Below are 26,222 nucleotides of genomic sequence, written 5' to 3' on the forward strand. Positions count from 1 at the left end.
TTTTTTTTGGAGTTTTGGTAAAGCAAGAGTCGCACTTCCATGAAGATTTATGGTTATACTTTTGGAATATTTGATGAAACGTTAAAATTAATGAGACAAAAATTTGACAAATATTAGGGAGATATGCCTTTGATTTTGGGAATGGCTATTATTCTTGATCCTAGGTTTAAAATTGAAGAGTTGAGAGTTTTCTTTGAAATAATTTATAATGATGATGTTGAAAAAATTCAAGACCATACTATCATTTCAAAATTCAGTGACACAATTATTTGATTATTATAGAAATGTTTATAAAAATTCTAAAACTTGTGCCCAAAACACAAAACATTAGAAGCTCTTTGTCCTCTGCTAGTTTTTTAGGTGACCAAGAAAAAAAAATTGCTTATCATATGGTTAAAAGAAGAATAGGCATCTTCAATAACATTATGTGTCTTATCTGAATTACAACGTTATTTAAATCAACCTTTACTTGAAATCAATGAAGAAGGATCGCTTGATTTATTGGATTGGTGGAAAACAAATCAAAGTATCTCATACTTTCCATTATAGCTTGTGATATATTATCAGTTCCTATTTCCACAGTTGCATCAGAAGCTTTTTGTGTATGTGTGTGTGTGCATGCGCAGGTGGTAGAGTAGAGATGTGGTTTTAGTCCCGAGACTATTGAGGCACTTGTGTGCTTAAAAGATTGAAACTTAGTAGACAGAAGACAACAAGAAGCAGCACGAGAAGCTAAATTAGTAGATGCATTTGAGTGATTGAAGTTAGAGAGGCTCGAGTGGATGCTAAGAAGTCCACCATATGACCAACAATCTACCCCTTCAAGATAATGATTAGCAATTAGTTGCAAAATTTATGTAACAAGTTATTTCACTATTTTTTTTTTAAGGTAAATTTATTTAATGTTCCAAGTTCCAAAGCAAATAGATTGGGAATTGCAAATGACAAAAAAGTTTGTAGGTGTCAACCTAGTTGGGATGTATGCATTTTGTAGTGATGCAACTATTTTCACTCTAATATATTCATGAATATAGAGAGGTGCTATGTCCATAACATTTTCGCAACAAATCATAGGCGATAAGTAGTTATTGGTTCTAATTTGAATTCACAATTTAAATTACTTTTTGTGTCCACCTATAACAACAACTAACAACCTACAACTTATAATTTGTTGTGAAAATGTTGTGGACACAACATTTTTCATGAATATATCAATATATTTATTTATTCTAAGAGAAATGATATGTCCACAACATTTTTACTACAAATCCTAAGTGACAGGTTGTTATTGTTGGACAAAAAAGTAATCTTAGTATTAGGTTCAAATTTGAACCAATAACAACTAACCACTTGTGCTTTGTTGTGAAAACATTATAAAAATGTTGTGAACGTAACATCTCTCTTATTTTAATCAATACAAGTTAATTAATCTTATTTTAGTACCTTTTTAAGAATATCATTTTAGTAGATTTTTTTTGGATAGAATATTTTTAGTAGATTTAGTTGTTGAATTTGACAAGAATTTTGAATAATATATAATTATGATTATTTTAGTTAAATTTTTATATGCCCATCAAGATCCATATCAAATGTTCATAGTTAGCCTATTCATCCTACCTTACTAGCCCAGCCCACTAAAGACCAAAGAAGCATTGTCCATAGTAGGTCCATGGGCTGATTTTCCATCCAGCCCAACCCGACACAGCCTATATTGGTCAACAACCCGTTGGTCCATGCACTAAGTAAAAATGGGCCGAGCCGGCCCATTGACAACCCTTAGACTTTTTTTCTTGGTTGAAAAATCCACCCTTAGACTTGAGAGATGACAATTGACGGTGTTTTCACGCATTGACTTCTATTTGGGTTGGCCGTGGGAACCTACAATAAATATTCAAGTCGCAACACTACGAAGTAATAAACCAGCTCAGCAACAGCTTTGAACAGCTATTCAGTTTCAGGGGGAAAAAAATTAAAATTATAAACAGCCTGGAAAAAGAGAATCTGATAATACCCGAACAATTTGGGCAGAGGCGTTTTATACTTTTATTTAGGAAAATAAAATAAAAATGTCTTTTTTTTTTTATACGCAGTGAAAATTTTGACACAGATTTCATCTGGAACAAATCTTGCGGAACAAGAATAAGAATTGTTTGTTGTATACTCTCTTTTTCATTTTCGCAAATTAATCCAGTATGTTCATATAATTCATAAGAATATTCGAATAATTTATTGCCAATCCACAAGTTTTCACAAAATTATTGAAGTTAAATTTCTTGGTCATCTTCTATTCTCTTAAACTCATAAAATTCTTGATGATGATACACATAATATGGAATTGAACATAGAAAAAATTTGAGCTAAAAGAATAAATCTAATTATAAGTTTGGAATTCCTGTTGAATAGCATCATCTAACAACAAATAAGACTCTTCCATAAGCTCAGGGCTTAATCTGAACATCAAGACACAAAACTCCATCTGATTGAGTGCACCATCACCGTCAAAATCGCCTTCCTTCAACATAGACCGTAGATCTTCATCACTCAAATCTTGCAGACCCAGCATAGCCGAGTTCCTTCTAAGGCTGTCAAAAGTGATGACCCCTTTGTCACCATCGACTAACAAATTGAACCCATTGCAGAGCTCTCCGATTAGACCATCCCCACCAAGCTTTTGGGCCATGATGGGCAAGAAATCTTGGAACTGGGTCTGGCTTTGTGGGGTTTGGGATGCCATTGCAATAAATTAGGCAGAGACAGAGAGAGAGAAGAGAGAGAGAGATTGTTGTGTGAGTTTGTAATGAAATTGGTTAGACATGTGATAAGCGTAGCTATATATACTAAGGAGAAAGAGGGTTGAGATTTCCAAGAAGGAGAGGCCATGGAAGACAACTAATGTACAGACAGACAAATACAGATCATGGGAGATTAGGAATAGAATAGAATAAAAGCCAGTCCATTTTGGGGTTTCTCAGAAAGTCTTGGGAGGGTATATTTGTAATTTGACTAGAAGGTTGCTGGCTAGTTCTTGGGTATCTTTTTATTTCTGTTGAAGGTTCTTTAGGGGCATAACTGTCCAGTTCTTTGTGTGGAAAAAGAGCAAGTCAAAAGTCCAAAACAACTTTTGTTTACTTTTCGACTTTTTGTTACCTCTTTTTTTTAATTATTTTTTTATTTACTGGGTCCATGGAAAGAGGAGTCAGAAGAAAAAGTAACAAAAGTCTATCCACAAACACAAGGAAAGTGAAAGGTAACTGGGGTCTCTGGTGATGTGGAAGTGGAGGTGGCATATGGACTAAATTAAGATGGGCTTGAATTGAATCTCAGCCCAATGTAGATAGGAGAGCAGACAGAACAATAATCTTCAATGGGCCGAGACTGATGACATTTGATACAATGGGTTACAAGTCTATAATTATGTATCAGAACTCAGAAGTGATTCTGAACTCGTGATCAAATTCTCCTTTTCAAAATGAGGACGTACCTTGTATACTTCTTGGTTTCTCAAAAAAAAAAAAAAAAAAAAAAAAAAAAAAAAAAAAAAAACCTGTACTTCTTGGTGTTTTAACCGAAGCATACATCAAATCCCCTTTCTAATTATTGAATTATTAAAATAACTATAAAAAAATTGAAAATGTGCTCCATTTGTTTTTTTTTTTTTTTTTTGACAAAACAATATTATTTCATTGCTAAAATGGTAAAATAAAATGTTTTATTTCTTTAATTCAAATAAAATTTTTAAAATTTAACTTTTAATGTTTGTTTGATTGCATGTTTTCTTGTTTTATGTTTACTAACATATTTTAGACATTTTTGGTTTCGTTTTGACATATGCAAAAGCACCTAAATAAAATTGAATGAGTTTGAATTGAGAAAAATATAATTTTGATTCTTTTGAAGTCTATGGCAAAGGACCGTACGCCTGTTTCCTAGTTTTGTGCACTGGCTTGCTTCAAAGTCCTGAAAATTATTGTCTTTGGGAAATTAATTTTTGGTGTGAAAACGTTATTTTAGAAAAGGGTAATATATTATTTTGGTCCCTAAATTTTATTTTTCATTCCAAAATTTTAAAAAGTTTTTTTTTTTTCAATTTTAAAACTTTGTAAAGAGTTTTATTTTTTCATATTTTTTTTTTATAATAGTTTAGAGGCAAAAATAGGGATATAAACATATTTTTTTCAATAATTTAGGGATAAAAAACGATATTTTTTAAATTTAAGGATAACAAGTAAAGCATTTTCAATATTTTATGGACTAAAGACGAACTTTTCAATAGTTTAGGGATGAAAAAAGAACTTTTTAAATTCTAAAAATGAAAAGGTAAAAACATTTAGTAAAGTTTGGGAGTGAAGAAATAATATTTTACTCTCTAAAAAACTATTTGAATAGAAATGGCATATGCCTTTTCAAAGTGGTATACACCATTTCGTATAAAACTCTTTTTCTTTTAGAAAATTCTAAGTTTACATTATACTTGCAATGTAAATTTAAATTGAAGTGACACAAAAAATGGTAAATATTGTACACATTTGCAAAAAAAGTGTACAATTTTTATCACTCTTTGCATATGTGTACAACATTTATCACTTTTTTATATATTACATAATATAAATATATAAAAGTCCCTTTCTTTTTTAACTTTCATCAAATTTTTGTAACTTCTTTACATCTTATACTTTCATTATCTTTTAATGGATTCCACTATCTTTAAAAATCCTTGACTATATGATTGGCTAACTTCCAACATGGACAGTTTCATGGCATAACACACACGTTTGGGAAAAAACAACTGTAAGATGAAATTGTTACAAACTAAATAGTCAAACTTTCTTTAAAAATTTTCTTTAAAAAAAACTTTCTTTTAAAATTTTAACACTTAATTCCATGTGCGAGTACCCGATCCAGTCGCAAGACTGGCCTTCACTCATTTAGCAAAAAAAGAAAAAGAAAAAAAAGACTGGCCTTCACTCATATTATACGCTAAATATGATCTTCCCAACTTTAATATGTGAAGTACTTGTTAGACATTATTTGTAATAAAAACCATCAATCACATCTGCACTAGATACTAAAATGATTTTTTTTTTTTAGATACCAAAATGATAAGTCTAGTCAAAATTGAGACTTTTTATAGTTATTTATAAAGTTCAGATAGGCCTAGTGTCTACCCAATGTGAGACTTAACACATATCCACACAACACACACAAAATTAATTATCTGGATTTGGACTCTTGAGCATCACATATTTTATCTGAAATTATACACAATTAATTGAAATGCTCTTTTTTCCTCCCCCCAACCTTTTCTTTCAATTATATGTACACTCCTTCAACTTGAAACAACTTATTCTTTCAATTATATGTTGCGAAGGAGCTTTGGACCCTCTCGGACATACCACTAGAGAAAACCGAGATCAATCATAGGTCTTTGATGGACCTCATTTGGTATATGCTCTTCAAGCAACACACAGACACCATACTTATCGAACTAGTCGTCACAATAGCATGGAGTGCATGGTTTAGTCGAAACAAAACTTGCCTAGGGGAAGCACAACAATTCCCGCAAGAAATCCTGAGACGAGCTCACCCCACACTACAAGACTATCAGCTTGCTCACCTAAGACCCACTCAGTTCAAAGAAGCCATGGATGGCCGTTGGGTCCCACTTGCGTTTCCCTAGTACAAGGTTAACGTAGATGCTCCTGTCTTCTCCCAGCTCGGCATGATCGGCGTAGGTGTGATCATCTGGGACCACGTTGGGTTTGTCATAGCAGCCCTAAGCAAACGCCTCCCTCTTCCGTTGGATCCCTTGGAAGCAGAAGCTAAGGCAATGGATGAAGCCACTATTTTTGCATGGGACATTGGCGTTAGAGATGTCATTTTCGAGTCAAATTCCACTACGGTCTGCCATGCTATGGAGAACCCCACTGATGCCCCGGTCTCCATCTCTACCGTGGTCTCAGGTTTTTGCTCTAGACTTCATGCATTTCGTACCTTCCAATCAGCACACGTGGGGAGATAGGGAAATAGACCAGCCCATACTTTAGCTGCTTTTGCAAAGAATATTGATTCTTTTGTAACTTGGATGGAAGAGTGTCCACCTTTCCTTGCATCTTCGATTTCTCAAGATGCTATGTATTTCTTTGAAACTTAATTAAATGCAAGTATTTCTTATAAAAAAAAAAAAAAAAAATTGTCAAGTCTACACATTATCAAATCATCTCCAATAACTTCCCCTGATTTTCAATGCATCTTTTGACGAAGATTCCAGCTCATTACTCAATCTAAAACCTCATTTTCACTGGTTCCGGTGCTCATATTTTTCAGTTATTAATCGCATCTAGACATAGTCAATACCACGAGGATCTCCTGCAACAGAATGTAATTGGAAGAATACGTTATAAAGACAATAATTATAAACAATTGAGGGATAGATGGAGGGATTTTTAATTTCGTGAATTCCAAGTAAGATACAAAAGAAAATATTAAGCATTTGATGAAGACCTCCACCATGTGCTGTGTAGTAGATAGAGTTGAATTTATTTTTTATTTTTAGAGAAATGGTTAGTTGAAATTAAAGGTGATACTTCTGTGATACTCAATTACAGCCATAGGCCTATAGTTACTTTCTGCAAGACTACAACTGAGCCCCGTCAAGCACGCACGAGTGATGCATCGTATGTAGTTTCATCTTTGTCAAAATATACTGTTAGGTTTCTACAGTAAAATTTTCAAATCAACACTACTAGTAATGACATGACAATTTTTAAACAAAAATTCTACTATCACATGAATATAGTGACACCCTACTTGCCAGGCTTAGACTAACCCTTAGAAGTGAGCTCATGATCATTGGACTAACCATTCCTGAGGGTGAATAACTCATATTTTAAATGACTTGACAACTTTTTTATTATTGAAAAATTACATATATGCTTGGACTAACCCGTTTCTTTTTGGGTCTTTCCCATTTCAAATCCAATAGAACATAAAATTCCCAAATTAATTTTTTTGAAGCAAACATATATAAAATAATCATCGATGAAATGAAAATACTCTAAGATTAGCAAAAATTAATCATTGTTAATGATAAGGATATTTTTGCAATAGGAAAATAATCCTTAACTTTAGAAGTCGTTAGGAGAATGTACGTCACCACAATTGTGAGCCGACAGCACCTGTGGCCATCGGTCTCTAGAGGGGGTTCGCCTGGAACCTCGTACCTAGCACCCATAGAAGCTAAAGGCCAAGTTATAATAGTAAGATGATGCTCGCTTGTGATGACCAAGCAAATGAGCCCATACCAAGCTGACGGATACATGTCTCGTACTAAGCAGACAGATCATTCCTAAGGATAGATAGGCGTACCGACGAATCCTACGTGTCCTTGCATGAGATCTCCACACATATTCCTATATGGAAATATCTTGTGTGCCACGCACCAAGACCATACTACGCGATTTTCATCTTCCCAATATGGGAAGATGTCCCAAAGATCTCGGTGACATTAACTCCACCTCCTCCCTATAAGGAAATCCCTTGTATTCCTAGGATCTAGGTCTACTCCGCATTACTATATAAACAATAGGTTTTCTCTTTTCTAAAGTACGTAGAAAAATCCCTAGCTCTCTCACTATATAGTTCTTGGAGATTTCTCATTTTCTGACTTAACCTTCAGAAGGTCTTTGGTTGGCACCCCATCAGTGCTCTCTGCTTGGTTCTTGGTTTCTTGTTCTTCAGATACCCATTGGAGCATTCGAGAATGATCAGCTTACTGATGATCTTTGTACATCATCAGTTGGCACCGTTTGTGGGAAATGAGTGATTAGCCATATCACTACTTCTAAGACAAAGAGTTGCATGGTCCAGACGCGATTAATGGCTACCATTAACAGGAGACAGGGAACCCCTCCAACGCCTTGGAGAGACAGGTGCAAACCTTGGCTGCAGTAATTAAGCGGCTCACCCAACGCAACCAAGAGTTGGAGCAACAACTAAACCAGAGGAACAAATGATGTCTCGAAGATTAGCATGACAAACGAGACAACAAGGAACAGAAAGGTAGTCACCTCCCAATAGTAGACCGATAAGAAAAGGGAAGATTAGGAAGAAAGCAACATCCCAAGCAGGCAAGACGGGCATGAAGACACCGACTGCCTGTCGAAACTGGAAAGCAGTGCAATGCATATGGCGTAGGATATGTATATGATGAAGGAGAAGATGGACATAATGATGAATGCCATGAAGGGATGGGTATCCACCAACTTGGACAAGCAAGTTCAGTGGACGGACTCACCCTTCACAGTGTAAGTAACTTCTTTCCCTTTCCCAGCCAAGTTTCGGATGCCACAGGTGGAAGCATATGATGGGTCATGGGACCTGCTTGATCATCTCGAGTCATTCAAGACCCTTATGCACCTACATAGGGTTTTAGATGAGATCATGTGCAGGGCGTTTCCCACTACACTTAAAGGACTAGCAAGAGTGTGGTTCAGCAAACTAACCCCAAATACTGTCTCTACCTTTAAGGAATTAAGCAGACACTATATCACCCACTTTATCGGGGGCCAGAGGTACAAGAGATCCTTAGTAAGCCTGTTGAACATTAAGCAATGGGAGGATGAAATATTGAGATTAGACGTGACTCGTTTCAAGAAGGAGGCCCTTTTGATTGACAAAGCCGACGACAAAGTCTTGGTCACTGCATTCACCAACAAGCTCTAGTCAGGAGAATTCCTTTTTTCTATCTACAAGAACGACCTGAAGATGATGGCTAACATGTTGTACAAGGCTACTAAGTACATTGATGCTGAGGATGCCATGATAGCCCGAGGGGGCAGACCGAAGAAGGAGAGGCAAGACGATCCCTGTTAGGACAGAGGAAGAAAGTTTGTCCAGACGAATGATCGAAGGGACGATAGGAGACCAAAACCTCCTCCTAGGAGGACTGTCAACTTCACCTCGCTAAACACTTCGATTAACCAAGTCCTCATGTAAACAAGGGATGACATGACATTGACTTGGCCGGACAAGCTAAAGGGCGATCCAAACAAAAGCCCAAGGAACAAGTATTGTCGTTTTCATCTAGACTATGGGCACAACACTTCTGAGTGCTATGACGCAAATAAAAGCCCTCATCAAGCAAGGGAAATTACAGAGCTTCATCAGGGGCGGGGAGAACCTGTTGAGGGACCCCAAACCAAATTGGTGGGCCGAAGAATGATCGAGGGCTCCACTTGGAGAGATAAGAGTAATCGTAGGGGGAAGCACGATGGCTGGTTTCTGTAGGAAAACAAGAAAGACATACTTATGGATGGTGTAAAGCATCTAGATTTCTAGTCGAACACCAAAGATGACTAAGGTTGACAACTTGACCATCAGCTTCACTAAAGATGATGCCCGACGACTCCACCACCCCCATGGCGATGCTCTGGTCATCAACCTGTCAATTGCCGACTTCAAAACCCAATGAGTGTTGGTGGATAATGGGAGCTTAGCGGACATCCTCTACTACCCTACTTTCCAACAAATGAGGATTAACAAGGAGCGGCTTTTGCCATAGATACACCGCTAGTAGGATTTGGCTGTACCAAAGTCTTCCTCGTCGGGACCGTCACCCTACTGGTGACCATTGATACATACCCTTAACAGCTCACTAAGGAGATCAGCTTTTCAGTTGTCGATTGCTCCTCTGCCTATAATACCATCATTGGGTAACCTATGCTTAACGCATGGAAAGCAGCCACATCTACATACCACTTGCTAGTGAAGTTTCCAACGGAGTACAAGATAGGGGAAGCGCGCAAAGACTAGATGGTAGCCCGCGAATGCTACATAGCCATGTTGGAGATGGAAGATCATCTACAAGCACTAAACATCAGGGAACGACAAGTGACGGTAGAACCAACATAAGACCTGGAGGAAATCTTTTTAGATGACAACTACCCTGGTCAAATCACTTGCATCGGCACACAAGCAAACCCTTCAATCCATAAAGAACTCACCCACTTCCTAAAGAACAATCAGGACAACTTTGCTTATAGCCATAAGGACATGTCGGGGATTAACCCAAGTATCATGATTCATAAACTCAATGTGTCTTCATCTTTCCTTACCGTCCGATAGAAGAAGAGAGTATTTGCTTAAGAAAGAGACAAGGTCATAGCAGAAGAAGTTTACAAATTGCTAGAAGCGGATTTCATCGGAGAGGTTTACTACCCTGATTGGTTGGCCAATGTAGTGATGGTCAAAAAGGTGAATGGCAAATGGAGGATGTGTGTGGGTTTTGCCGACTTAAATAGAGCTTGCCCAAAGGACAATTACCCACTCCTACGTATCGACCTCCTCGTGGATTCGATAGTAGGACATCATTTACTAAACTTTATAGACGCATTCTCCAACTACAACTAGATTAGGCTAGATGAAGTCGACCAAGAAAAGACTTCGTTTGTCATGAGCCAAGGGCTCTTTTGCTATAAGATCACGCCTTTTGGAATATAGAATGCAGGTGGTGACGTATCAAAGACTTGTGAATAGGATATTTGTCTAGCAAATTGGATGGAATGTTGAAGTGTACGTAGACGACATGCTGGTGAAAAGCAAGAAGAAGGATTTTCACTTGGTCGACCCACAAGAAACATTCGAGACTCTCGGTCTCTACGACATGAAACTTAATCCCAAAAAATGTGTATTCGAAGTATCGTCGGGAAAGTTTCTAGGCTTCATGGTATCACAATGAGGTGTAAAGGCAAACCTTGACAAAATATAGGCCCTATTGGAGATGTCACCTCCAAAGAACATCAAAGAGGTACAGAGCTTGAATGGTAGGGTGGTGGCTCTCAACATATTCGTCTTTAGGGTGACGGATAAATGCTTACCATTCTTTAAAACACTAAAGAAGGCCGTTGAGTGAACCGACGAATGCTAGAAGGCCTTCGAAGAGCTGAATACATACCTTGCGTCCCATCGCTACTTAGTTCGTCTAAGCTCGATGAGGAACTCTCCCTCTACTTGGCCATATCCCCAACGACTGTTAGTTTAGCCCTCATCCGGGAAGAGGATTGCATACAATTACCTGCCTACTACACTAGCCGAGTGCTCCGAGGGGCAGAAGAGAGGTACCACTCTATGGAGAAGCTAGCATTGCCTTAATCACAACTTCCTGCAAGTTCAGGCCATACTTTTAGGCACACATCATAGTGGTCCAGATAGACAAGTCACTATGGAAGGCTATGAACAATCCAGAGGTAGCTGGACGGTTAGTTTTGTGGGCGATAGAGCTCAGTGAGTTTGACATATAATACCGTCCAAGAACTGTGATCAAAGCCTAGGCTTTGGTTGACTTTGTTGCCAAATTCACAACAAAGGAAGATGAAGACGAAGGACCAACACCATGGATAATATGAATGGATGGATTGTCCAACCAATGCCCTGGGGGAGTTGCAGTCGTCCTGCAATCATCAGAAGGAGATTTGATAGAATGTGCAGTCTGTCTCCAATTCCCAATGACTAATAAGGAAGCCGAGTATGAAGCAGTCCTAACTGGTCTCGACTTAGCCAAAGCAGCAGGGGCCTCGTCAGTGGTTGTACACAGCGACTCTCAAGTTATCATCGGACATATCAACGAAGACTGTGAGGCCAAAGGGGAACGGATGAAGGAATACCTAAGCATGGTCGAAGAGAGGGTAAGTCAGAAGTTCCTGGCAAGATTTATGTAGATCCCAAGGGAAGAGAATGAGCAAGTTGATCGTCTAGCCAAAGTAGCGTCCGCAGAACACATGGTCGTCAATAGTCAGGTATTGTCCTTCGTTCAAAACTCACCTACCATTGACAAAATAGATGTATAGGTTATCCCCACAGGAGTCGACTGGATGATGCCAATCGTCTCCTACCTTCAGAATGGGATGCTTCCGGAAAACCACAACACTTCTTGAAGGCTAAAGGTACAATTGTCACGCTTTGTATTGATTAGAGATGTTCTTTACAAAAGAGGCTTCTCTCATTTGTACCTGAGGTGCTTAGTCCTTGACAAAGTAGACTATGTTATGAGGGAAATCCACGAGGGAGTATGTGGAAACCACTCGAGGGCATGGTCGCTGATTCACAAACTCATACAAGCAGGCTACTATTGGCCCACTATGCAAAAGGATACCCAGTCTTATGTAAAGACCTGTGACAAATGCCAACACTTTTGCAACATCATACGGTAGTTGTCTGAGCAGCTCACCCCAATGAACGCTCCATGGCCATTCGCTTAGTGGGGGCCTGATATAATGGGACCCTTCCCTATGGCAATACAGCAGCTCAAGTTCCTTGTCGTAGGAATTTGATTACTTCACTAAATGGGTCGAGGTAGAACCCTTGGCCACCATCACTAAGAAAAGCATCCAAAACTTCATTTGGAAAAGCATCATATGCCACTTCGGAATCCCCAGAGTCCTAATCTCTGATAATGGGAAGCAATTCGACAACAATGCATTTAGGGACTTTTGCCAACAATTGGGAATCAAAAACCACTACTTGTCTCCCACCCACCCACAGGCCAACAGTTGAGGTTACAAACCGATCCTTACTCAAAATAATGAAGACTCAGCTTGAAAGGGCAAAGGGGATATGGCTGGATGAGCTACCAAGTGTGTTATGGGCATATCGGACAACGGCCCGCACGCCTACAGGTGAGACACCCTTCCGCCTTGCATATGGGAGCGAGGCAATCATTTCAGTAGAGATTGGATTAACTAGCTATAGGGTGGCCCACCATGATGAAGGAAGGAATAAAGAGGAAATGCACCTGCAGTTGGAATTGCTGGATGAAGTCAGAGCTATGGCCGAACAATGCATGGCTCATTACCAAGACCTAATGGCAAGCACTACAACACCAAGGTTAAACCTTTGCACTTTGAGATTGGGGACCTAGTCCAAAAGAAAATGATGACAACTACCAAAGACCACACACAGGGTAAGTTAGGCCCCAACTAGGAAGGACCTTACAGGATCATAGGCTGCCATAGGAAGGGGACCTACCACCTGGAGACCCTCAACGGGCAGAGACTCCATCACCCGTGAAACACCGAGCACCTGTGGAGATATTATCAGTAGTGAACAACTACAAACTATGTTATTGCTTTCTTTCTTAAAGTAGGCTATTTAGTTTTTCAATATTTGAAATAAAACTCCTAAGGATTATCAGGCACATTATCTACATATTTTCTACGTTATTTATATCTTTTATTAAAAATCTACCTTCTAAGAAATTGTCTACAACAAAAAATCCTAAATCCTACCTACGGGGTGGATGGATGACCAAGGATATCGACAGGTACCTAGTCACAAGAAATCCTTAGTCCTACCTACAGGGTGGACGGATGATCAAGGATACCAATAGGTAACTGGTTACAAGAAATCCTCAGTCCTACCTATAGGATGGATAGATGACCAAGGATACTAACGGGTACTTGGCCCTAAACAATCCTAAATCCTGTCACCAAGAATGCTAACAGGTGCCTTTGTCCAAAAAATTTATTAAGTCCTAACTATGGGGTGGACGGGTCATCAAGGACACCAACGGGTGCCTTAATCATGAAATTTATTAAGTCCTACCTCTAGGGTGGACGGACCACCAAGGATGCTAACGGGTGCCTCTGTTTGAAAATTTTTGTTAATTCCTACCTACGAGGTGGATAGATCACCAAGGACATTGACGGGTGCCTCGAACCAAAAATTATTAAGTCCTACCTATAGGCCCAAATTATTCTAAGTCCTACCTATGAGAAGGATAGGCGGTCAAAGGTATCGATAGGTGGACGGATGACCAAGGACACCAACAGGTGCCTAGTCACAGAAATTCATATATCTTATCTAAGGGGTGGACAGACATCCAAAAATACCCACGGGTATGTGATCACTTAGGAATAATCCATATCCTTATGACGAATAAGGGGTGTACTCACAGTTACAAGAAGCACACAAATGAAAGATAATCAACGAACAAGCAATGTATAGAAGCGACAAATGATAAAAACAAGATAAATATAATGAAAGCCTTAACAAACCTGATGGGGATAAAAGTTAAATAAATAAAGCCCAAAACAGGGCACTCCATTGTTTTGAAATTATTTGTACAAAACACAAAAATAAATGACAAAAAGGAAAAAAGAAAGCTATGCTCGAGGAGCATTGAGGACAGATTGGCCTTTAGGAGCTGACGAACCTTCAAGAATAAACAAACCTTTGGGAATGATTTAATCCTTGGGGACATTCTAGCTGTCGGTCTCAGCATGAAAGGGCTTCTTTACTTGTCCCTCCACCAAGTGGACAACCCCGTTGGCTTCGTTCATGACAACATTGGCACTGCCAGGTGTTAGCGGAATGGTGTCGTCACTTATCACTTAGGACAAGTCCAGGTTAGGGTAAAGAGCGGTGACCTACTTAAGGCCATCCTTGAAGCCATCACCATACAAGCCACCCAACTCGTCATAGAAAGGTTGAGAGGTCTGATACTTCGCCACAGCATTGGCCTTAACCTGCTCCATCTGCTCATGAAGAGTGGTCATCTCCGTCATCAGGTTAGTGTTTGATTTGACTAGCTTTTCACACCGATGGGTGGTTGCCTTCAGCTCGACCTTCTTCTTGTTCACCTCGAAGTTGAGGATACGAGTAGCTTCCTTATATTGAATCAGCTAGTTGGCCTCGTGCTCCAAATGGATACATTGGCGACGGACCACCCCTTCTTTAGCAACATACCTAGCTTGGAGAGCCTTCATCCTCACCATAGCCTGCAAAAGATGACGAATATAAAAGACTTAATGCACAAAAAGAAAGAAAGAGGCAAAATCGATGCATACTCACCCTCACCAAATCAAAAAGACTAGATTCCTCCAAGTCTCCAGTGCCATGCTTGCCACACTCGTCCATATTTGTGTCCTTAATGATTGAGTGGACCATCTTGATGGCATACTTCATCGTAGCCTGCACTTTCACGAACTGACGACGATTGTCCACTCATCACTTCTCTATTACCTGACATCTATTCACCTACAAGTGATGAATGTATACTAAGAGCCTACTCGTGCGATGGGTCTTTGAAACGACGACCAATTAAGTTCAACAGATAATAATTGGAACAAGGTAAAGGAACTTACCTAAAAAAGAAGTCAACGATGGATCAGCTGTTAGGATGATGGATGAAAACAAGTATAAGAGTAGTGACAGGGGGTGCTTGAAATCACTATTAGTGTTAAGAGAAAATAAAACAAAAGAAACTAATAGAAGGGAAAGAACTATTTATAGAGCAATGAGCATAGTATACAAAGCGACGCTTCTGTTTGGAAACGAGGCCAATCAATGAGCACTACGTGTCACCAAGCATTTATTGAAAAGGTATTTGCCCTCATCAATGACATGCTTCTCAACAAAGCAATTAATATCCATGAAAACCCTTTTTACTCCAAGACCCGTCAAGCATAGCCGACGGGCACACGGAGTAGGGGGTAGCTGATAAGGATATTTTTGAAATAGGAAGAAAATCTTAACTTTAGAACCTGTCAAGAGAATGTACATCACCACGATTGTGAGCTGATGGCACTAGTAGCTGTTGGTCTCTAGAGGGGTTCGTCTCGAACCTCGTACCCAACACTCACTGAAATTGAAGGCCAGGTTATAGCAGTAGGACGATGCTCGCTCCTAATGATCAAGTAGACGATCCCATACCAAGTAGACTGATACATGTCCCGTACTAAGCAGATGGATCACATCGAAGGACAGATAGGCGTACTGACGGATCCTATGTGTCCTTGCGTGATCTCCACACATATTCTTATACGGAAATATTTTGTGCGCCACGCACCAAGACCATACCACGCGATTTTCATCTTCCTAATATGGGAAGATGTCCTAAAGATCTCGTTGACATTAACTCCACCTCCTCCTTATAAGGACCCCTGTATTCATGAGATCTAGGTCTACTTCGCATCAGTATATAAACAACAGGTTTCCTCTTTTCCAAAGTACATAGAAAAATCCCTAGCTCTCTCACTATAGAGTTCTTGGAAATTTCTCATTCACTGACTTAATTTTCGGAGGGACTTTGGCTGGCACCCCACCAGTGCTCTCTGTATGGTTCTTAGTTTCTTGTTCTTCAGGTATCCATTGGAGCGTTCAAGGAAGATCAGCTCATTGACGATCTTTGTGCATCATCAATTAAGGTACTTGAATATCGACATTGAATCCTAACATCCATAATTTGATTCTATCAAGAATCAATTCACAAATAGAGAAACCGATAAAGAATTAAAAGATACACCTACATCTTAGCAGAACTTTAAAATTGGTCTCTTTATCCTTGTCCTGGCGGTTAAATTCCAGTCTGAGTCTTGGGTCAGTACGCTGTCATTTAGGATGAGGCGTAAGAAAAAGAGAGAGAGAGACAATGCCAGACCCCATCACTTCTTTAGATTGATTAGAAGTTAATGGTGACTTCACTTTTGATTTTTTTTATTATTTTTAATGCTCTGTACCATTCATAGCATGAGGATTTGCAGCAGTGCCAGTTAAATTGTTTATGAAATAATGCCTATGTTCCTTTAAGTAATCAATAAAAATTGGATCATAGGCTATTTTAGGGGGCTAATGGAAGTATTAGGATTACTAAGTAAAAATGTATGAACAGTGTAGGCCTATGAACAGTGAGTCAACTATTGTCTCAATTGACTATCTACCTATGTGGATAAACTATTATCTCACTTTGATGGCCTCCTCCACCAACATCAATAGAAAATGAGATTATTTTATCAAAAATAATTGTGAGCTCTGGGTCAACCATTCAAAACACTATGTTCAAGTCAATGGTGATGTTTATTAATAATTCTCAACTCCTTGAGTCCCTTTCATAATACAGAACCTTTCAATTATGTGTTCACCAATTCAAATTACAATAAGGCCTGCATAATATAACTTAAAAACCAAAGCCGAATAAAAAAAAAAGAAAGAGAAAAAAAAAATGAAGGTGATGCTTTAATTTTACACTTGTTTGAACAATGTAATTTAACTTGCAATTCATAGGAGACCCTTTATGTTCCCTTCAAAGTTCCAATAGCAAAGGACTTTGGAAGCTGGAATGCTCTAGCATTTCATTTTTTCTATCAGTCCTGCAGTATATTAGTTTGTATAGGTCCACTTGGATCATGAGAAGCATGAGGCAACCCATGCAAGTCTATTTTGTGCTCTACTTTTTGTGTTGTACATTCTCCATCTTTGTAATCACATCAGCAGTAGACACCATTGTTGTAACTCAGTCAATAAGAGACGGTCAGACTTTAGTTTCATCGGGTGGGAATTTTGAGCTGGGATTCTTTAGCCCGGGTAATTCCAAAAGTTGGTATATAGGAATATGGTACAAGAAGATATCTACAATGACAGTGGTATGGGTTGCCAACAGAGATACCCCTCTTAACAATACAACAGGAGCTTTCAAACTTGTGGACCATGGAATTCTTGTCCTTACGGACGAAGCTAACAATGCCATTTGGTCTTCCAATTCATCAAGAGCAGCAAGCAACCCATAGTGAGAGATGGAAATAGTGATGCAGGAAATATCACTTGGCAGAGTTTTGATCATCCAGCTGATACGTTTCTGCCAGGTATGAAGTATGGATTAAACTTGGTAACTGGATTGAGTTTAGTGTTGACATCATGGAAGAGCCCTGACGACCCTTCAAGAGGTAATTATACTAATCAGCTTGATCCAAATGGATTACCACAGTTTTTTCTAAGGGAGGGACCAACAGTGTTATTCCGGACAGGACCATGGAATGGTCTACATTTCAGTGGTATGCCTAATTTGCAACCCAACACAATTTATAACTATGAATTTGTTTCCAATCAGGAGGAGACTTACTATACTTATCAGCTTATTAACGACTCAGTTGTTTCAAGGATGGTTTTAACTCCTGATGGCAAATTTCAGCGGCTTACATGGATCGATAGAACACAGAGTTGGAACCTCTTCTTAACGGCACAAGTGGATGGCTGTGACAGGTATGCACTATGTGGTGCATATGGCAGTTGCAACATTAACAACTCCCCAGCTTGTGAGTGTTTGACAGGATTTGTGCCAAAATTTCCAAAAGATTGGAATGGGGCGGATTGGTCACATGGATGTGTACCGAAGACACCTTTAAATTGTGGGGCTGGTGAGGGCTTTCTAAAATACTCTGGAATTAAATTGCCAGACACAAGGCAGTCCTGGTATAGCAGGACCATGGACCTTGATGAATGCAGGGATGTGTGCTTGAAGAACTGCACCTGTACAGCTTATTCTAGTTTGGACATCACTGGAGGAGGAAGTGGTTGCATACTTTGGTTTGGAGAACTAATTGATACAAGAGTGTACACTGAATATGGGCAAGACATTTACATTAGGATGGCTGCCTCTGAATTACGTAAGGTTCATTTTTCTTAGTCTTAAATAAATTCTGTTTTGAGTCAAAATTTTTAAATGAGGCCAATTGAGATATAAGCATATGAAAACAGAAGGAACAATTAGAAATTAGTCCATATGTGAGAAAATGATAAAGTGATTTGAGAAAATTATTTTCCATAAAGCTAATGGTAATGCTAATTTCTTATATTGAATTGATGATTGCAGCAGCATATGGAAGCTCGAAAAGAATGAAACAAGCGAGGATCATAGTTATTGCTTTATTATCTTTTGGAATGGCTCTCCTTGGCCTATGCTTGATACTATATGTCTTGAAGAAGAAGCCTAAAAGAGAAGGTAACACATGTAAAAAATACCAAAATCAGGTTTGATCAGTGAAAAATTGTATTAAAAGGAAGGATGACTAATCTGACAACCACAATCCCAAATCAATCCTATTTCAAATTTTGATTTCTAATTTCCTGTCCAACCTCATCTCGGCAATCATTTATAGGATGTTTTTTGTTTTCTTTACCATGTCTTGGATCAATCAATCAGGATCACAGTATGTCAGTGAGTACCACTTTGTAATGCATTGACTGGAATAATCTACCTCAAGTGTTCCATGGGTTTTTAAAATTTCAACATTCCTAATATGTATGTATTCCTTCCTTAGTTCATATGTGCTCCATTCTTTGCAGGAATTATTTTATACAATCCGGGACCAATACAAGACTTCACCACTGGAAATGAGAATGATGATTTAGAGCTACCATTATTCAGATTTGCTACAATAGCTTATGCCACAGATAACTTTTCAGTTAAAAATGTGCTTGGAAAAGGCGGCTTTGGACAGGTTTACAAGGTATCTAAATAGAAAGACTGCTATACAGTTCCATTAATATGGTTGGGACTATCCACTGTACATGGAACCAATTTCAGGCACCAAAATAGTATTTATGCCCATGAATTTAGTTCCTATTCTGTAGTTTTGTTGATAACTTCAGCTTAGTAAAGCAAACTATCTTATTGAACTTACCTAATATTTCAGTAGTAGTTTTCTTTCTGAATGAAATTATTAACTTATGAGTCTGTTCATGTGAAATTTACAAGAAATTCTGTGCATTTGGTGCATGTACAAGTATTGGTAATTTTTTGATGAACTACAAGTATTGGTAATTAACTAAAAAAGATGACTTCTTTTGCAGAAATATGAAATTAATGTCTACAGACTCTACACAAACTATTTTTTATATTCTATTGTTTATAAAGTCATCTAGGTGGGGGTTATAAATAGTCTTTTCTGCGCATAGAACTTTTTCAGACATTTATAAATATGAATGCATACATACAAGCAATATATAAAAGTATAATATCCATTATAGCTGAACGTTTGTGACTGATGCAAATTAATAATGATATACAGGGCATACTAACAGAGGGACAAGAAAATAAAGAAATAGCTGTTAAGAGGCTCTCAGCATATTCAAGACAAGGATTCCGCGAATTCAAAAATGAAGTTTTGAGCATTTCCAAGCTTCAGCATCCTAACCTTGTGAAGATTTTAGGATGTTGCATTCAAGAAGAAGAAAGAATGCTGATATATGAATACATGCCCAACAAAAGCTTGGACTCCTTCATTTTTGGTTTGGGTCCATCAATATCTTAGCTTATTTAGACTGTAAATTTATTTAGATTAGCTTTTAAGTTCTTCAACTTCTGGTTGAATTAATGTTTAGACCAGTCATAGTTTTGTAGGTCTTCAGGATGGAAATTGCACCAAATAGCGTTTTTCCTTACTGTTTCACTTGAACCAATATTTCTATACAGATTGTGGTCCTAGTTTTTGCTATGATTGTTACCTTTGCAGCCACTTGAAATTACTTGTACAGAATGTCCATGTTAGCAACGTTATTTGATATTAGGTTCAATGAATATTTAAATAATTGACAGCCCCAGCATGAATTAACTTTGATGTTGAACTTGCAGATCCAAATCGAAGCATATTAATAGATTGGCCTAAGCTCTTCCACATTATCAACGGGATTGCTCGGGGGCTACTTTATCTTCATCAAGATTCCAGATTGAGGATTATTCATAGAGATCTAAAAGCTAGCAATATTTTACTGGACTATGAGATGAATCCAAAGATTGCTGACTTTGGCATGGCTAGAATTTTTGGAGGAGATGAAACTGAAGCAAAAACAAGCAGAGTGGTTGGAACATAGTAAGAATCTCCATATATTGTAGTTGCAACCGCTATCCATAAACATGTTCATTTAATGAATAATTTTCTGCAGTGGTTACATGCCTCCGGAGTACGCAATTGATGGACTTTTTTCGGTAAAATCTGATGTGTATAGCTTTGATGTTTTGGTATTAGAGATAGTGAGTGGTAAGAGAAACAGGGGATTCCGTCATCCAGACCACAATCTTAACCTTCTTGGACATGTAAGTGATGTCAACCAGTATAATCCCTTCTGGTTTTGTTTTGTTATTTTCTGTTTTAAATTTTCGGATGAGTGATTTTTGTCATATTTTGCTAACTTTCAGGGTTTCAATATAATCTCTTTTCCCCCTAAACTTACATTTACAAGTGATCTAAATTCTCAGGCATGGAGACTATATAAGGAGGACAGACAATTGGAACTAATTGATAAATCAGAAAAGGAATCATGCAATCCAAATGAAGTGTTACGATCAATTCATGTTGGTCTATTATGTGTGCAGCAATGTCCAGAATATAGACCGACCATGTCCACAGTGGTTTTGATGTTGAGTAGTGAGACTGCACTGCCTGAGCCTAAAGAGCCTGGTTTTTACACTGGAAGGTATCTATCAGAAATGGATACTTCACCAGTCAAGCAAGAAGGATCTTCAACAAATGGCCTAACAATTACATTGCTGGAGGCTCGATAAAGTATTTGCCTATAAAGATGTTTCAATGTATTTATGGAGATTTGGAGTGCACTATATACAATGGTATATAATTCCAGTTTTCACAATTTGAGGATCAAACCAAAATTATGTCTTTAGTGACTCATGCAATATTGTTCATACTAATTTATGTATGCGTTAAGCTGGTGAAAGTATAATCAACGATTGGAACTTCTCTACCTGATTCCTAATTATCAAAATTTACATTTCAGATTATAAAAGAAAACATTGTTTACTGTGCTTAGTTGGGAAAATGTTATTTTTCTAAATGAAAATCTGTACTTCAGAAACAACTTTGCATTATCTTATGGAAAAATATCATGTCATTGATTCCCATTGAAGCTAAAGAAAAGCCTCGAGCCTAAAACATGCCAGATGGTGTGTGTTGTAAAATTATGTACTTTACTAGAGGTCATATAGACACATACCTTTGGTGGAATAGATCACCAAATTGCCGGATCTTGTTCTTTGATTGCTTTATGAACTCCTCACGATCTCCTTTGTGGAACACCTCCAAGTCGCAGGAGAGGCTACTAGAGTCTCTCCTAATTTCCACGCTCCAAATTTTAGGGAACAGTAGATGGTGTTCCAGAGAGATGGCTTATTTGAGAGAGCACTCAAAACTATACGTATGTTCACTCACTGTGTCTAACCTCTATCTAACTGATGTAGGAGTATTTAAATACTAGTAGAGATTCACTTACTATCAGATATATGTGATCCCTAAAAGATCTCATCTTTTAAGTTTCAAATTGCTCCACCACTGATATTGATAACCCATATCAATATCTATTAAGTTTAAATTACCCCACTACTGATATTGATAACTCATACCAATACCAGTTAGTTTAAATTTAAACTTACTTATCAGATAAGCCATGTGGATGATCCATGGGCCATGGTTTATGGGTTGGATCAAAACCAGTCCAATTTCTAACATCTCCCACTCGTCCACACTGGGTACTACAGTCAAAACTGGCTCCTCTCAATCTCTTGTCCAATCCTCTCTTTATACAAAAAAAAATGGAGTGTGCGACCTGACGAGAAGGTGTAGGGTAGGAGTACCATATTAAGTCACCATCTAAACTAACATAGTACATCACTCATAGTATCTCGTTTATGCCCCAGATTATTTGATCACACCTGATTGAGTTTCTTTAATCCCTCATGAGTTAAAAACTCAAAGCAAAACTTGATCCAATACCATATAATATGCTCATGATTATGTTGAAAAAACAAATTCCTCATAATCGCCCGGGCTATGAGCCATAAAATAAATGGTGTGTTCTAAATAATCTTCCCCAGACACTCATGTCATTTCATTCACACTTGACCGCTTTCTTAGGCATGCTCCACGAGACCATATATATCATGGCCTTGAGATGACATGCTAAAGTAGCGACATCAAACATTCATTTCATAACATAGTTCTAGGTTGAAAAAAGGGCACAAAATGGACCTTATTATGGTCGACTAGGGCTCACATAGTGATGGAGTAGGGATCTATCCAATCACTCCCTTAATTGGTCGGCTATAGCACATACAGTATAATTTGTATGCTACGGTGGAGTTCCCACTCAACTGGGCTTGTCACACTCAAACACCATACAAATCTTAGTCCAATTGCCACAAAAGCAACCAACCTGAGTTTCTCAGCAGAGTTACACATCAAGTTCCTGTCCAAGATCTCACATTTGGCTTTATTCAGGCTTCATGAAGTTGTGGATACACTTCAAGTGCGACTCCCATAAGTCTCATCTTAGCCTAGCTAAGGCCACATTCATTATATTATCTTGCACGCCTCCCTAAGCGTCAAGATGATCACTTATTTGATTTACAGAAAAAAAAAAGTGATCACTATGTTTCATCCTGCTTGCTACTCAAGTGCTAGGGTGATCGTCTATGTGAGTAGACCAATCTAAGCCTGGTGACATAATCTCAAATAATGTGTGCTCAGTATGCAATATCAATCATATCACAAGATAAATCAAAATGAATAACATCATTATTGCATAAAGTATGAATAAACATAAATTTCTATAAGGTATCCAAAAACATATCAAATCCTACAAAGTCCCAAACTCCTAACATGAGCCTGAAAGGAATCTCTAGCAATGGCTTTAGTAAGTGGATCAGCCACCATCCTACTAGTGGAGATATGTTGGAGGATCACCTCTCCTTGTGTAATAGCAAGACGAATGTAGTTATAACGAGTTTGTATGTGTTTGCTTTTGCTATGATACTTAGGATCTTTAGCATGAGCCAAGGCTGCCATATTATCACATTACATCTTTACAGCTTCATTTGCAAGAGATGTCACCCTTAGGCTTTGGAAAAATCTCTTTAACCAAACAACTTCTTGTGCTGCTGCTGAACAAGCAACATACTTAGACTCCATTGTGGATAAAGCAATGCAAGACTGTTTCTTACTGCACCAAGAGATAGTTGCACCACTAAGTAGAAATGCATAACCTGTAGTGGACTTGCGCTTATCTCTATCACTGGCCCAGTCAGCATCAGAATAACCTCTCAATCTCAAATCTCCACCCTGATAGCAAAGAATGAGATCCGATGTCCCACGAAGGTATCGAAAAATCCTCTTAATTGCTTGCCAATGAACAGGTCCTGGATTACTTTGTTAACGACTAACCATACCAACTGCAAGTACACAACATAGTGAAAGTTCAAATAGTGTATAAAACACCCTTGAATGTTTAGACCCCCAATTACAAAATAACCAATTCAAGCTTTATGACAAACAACAAGTGTACGGAAAATGAACACAAGCTATAAACGGAATTGGTAAACAATCTAAGCCAATTAAAATCACATCCACAACAGAAAATAAAAGGCAAAGATTAAGGGAAAAGAGATGCAAACACAAGAACAACACAACGATATATTATCGAAGAGGAAACCGAAACCCTTAGCATAAAACCTCTTCGCTGCCTTCCAAGCGGTAAGTAATCCACTAGAAAATGTAGTTGGGATACATGAACAGCAATAGACCCTCCAAGCCTAATCTACCCAATGTACCTAAGCCCTCCAAACTTCTTGCTCCAACGAGGTTGCACCGAACTTATTTCTTTTCTAGCTTCCTGGATTCCGCTAATTGACTATAGCATCAACCAATGTAAATTGGTTCCTTCCTAACTGCTTCCTAGAACACCAAACAACCTTCTCACAGGAATGGATATGGTGAGAAAAGGTTTTGGTAAAAGACCTCTCAAGGATTTAACAATGGAGAGGAAGAGAGTAGAGGAATTTGAAGAGTCTCTTATGTGAAGATTGTGGATGAATCAATCTTGTTTTACTCTAGGGTTTCTCTCTCAAAATTCTCTCCGGAAGCCTTTTTTCTTTCGTGGGTATAAGAGGTATTTATACTAGGGTGAGAATGGAATGTGAAGAGTCAGGTTTTTCAAAACAGGGTTGGCTTGCGGCTTGGCCTCGCGGCTTAACTGAGTCGCGAGATCTAGCCGTGAGATAACTGAATGGCTAGTTGTCCTATTTTGTCCTGTAGTGCTCCAGCTAGCATGACGCTTCAACTTTTGATATGCCTGGCAAGTGCGCATCTTCTGGCGGCTTGTAGAGGCGAGTCACCCGCGAGATTCAGTCGCGAGTCTCTGTTTTTCTTGCACAATCTTAAGCATTTTTTCACACTATCTCACTCACTCCCCTTACAAAAAATCCCACCTAAATACAGGGTTACTAATTGCTGAAATACAAGCAAATTTGGCATAGAATAAAGCCAACAAGATGGTTGATTAAATTTAACCTTACACATAGCATACATCAGACTTCCAACTGCACTTGCATAGAGAACTCTTGCCATTTCTCTCTTTTCCTTTTATGATTTAGGGAAATCTTCAAGGCTTAATGTATGTCCCTTCTCAATTGAAGTGTCTATGGGTTTGGAATTATGCATACGGAATCGCTTTAAAATCATCTTTATGTAAGTTTCTTGAGACAAACCAAGAAGCTTCTTTGAGCGATCCCTGAAGATCTTAACTCCAAGCACATAATTAGCCTCTCCCATGTCCTTCATTTCAAAAATAGAGGACAACCACTTTTTGGTGGTGACAATCATCTCCATGTCATTTCCAACCAACAAAATGTCGTCCACATACAAAGACAGGATAAGTAAACTCTTTCCTGGTCGTTTGACATACACACAATGGTCTTCTTCCATCATTTCGAAACCAATCGAAATAATAGCCTTATGAAACTTGAAATACCATTGTCTAGATGCTTGCTTTAGGCCATAAATGGAACGCTTAAGGCGGCACACTTTGCGCCCTTGTTCCTTGACCTCAAAACCAATAGGTTGATCCATATAGATCTCCTCGTCTAGTTCTCCATTGAGAAATGCAGTCTTTACATCCATTTGGAAGAGTTCCAAATCCAAATGTGCAACAATAGCTAGAATAAGGCGAATAGAGACAAATCTCACTACTGGGGAGAAACTCTCTTCATTGTCTATCCCTTCTCTTTGGGTATAGCCTTTCGCCATAAGACGAGCCTTATATTTGTCAATCGATCCATCTACCTTGCGCTTTATTTTTAAGACCCACTTGTTTCCAATGGTCTTGCGCCCAGGCGGAAGGTCAACCAACTCCCAAACTTGATTCTTTGCCATAGAATCCATCTCATTCCTCATGGCAACTATCCATTCATGTGAAGCAGGTGAAGCTAATGCTTCCTCATAGGAAGCAAGCTCATCAAGGTCTAGTGAATCACATATAAAAGATTCCCCCTTAATCTCAAAATGACGACGGGGAATAGTTCCACGTTCACTTCTACATACCTTGGATCCTTGTGTGTCACTATCTAGTGGTTTGCTCCCACTAGGAGCCAAATCACTTCCACTATCTTT

At 38.5% G+C, this 26,222-nt stretch overlaps 1 protein-coding gene and 1 pseudogene across 1 annotated transcript; one reads left to right on the top strand and one right to left on the bottom strand.

Annotated features, from left to right (window-relative positions):
- Positions 1–2,244: 2,244 nt before the first annotated feature.
- LOC115958314 (calcium-binding protein KRP1-like) lies at positions 2,245–2,906 on the bottom strand. Its single transcript, XM_031076717.1, has one exon. The coding sequence runs from the start codon at positions 2,732–2,734 to the stop codon at positions 2,372–2,374; it is 363 nt and encodes a 120-aa protein (XP_030932577.1). The 5' UTR covers positions 2,735–2,906; the 3' UTR covers positions 2,245–2,371.
- Positions 2,907–17,198: 14,292 nt separating this feature from the next.
- On the top strand, positions 17,199–21,331 carry LOC115956491 (annotated as a pseudogene).
- Positions 21,332–26,222: the final 4,891 nt, after the last annotated feature.

This window comes from Quercus lobata, chromosome 8, assembly GCF_001633185.2.
Source record: "Quercus lobata isolate SW786 chromosome 8, ValleyOak3.0 Primary Assembly, whole genome shotgun sequence".
Taxonomy (NCBI): Eukaryota; Viridiplantae; Streptophyta; class Magnoliopsida; order Fagales; family Fagaceae; genus Quercus; species Quercus lobata.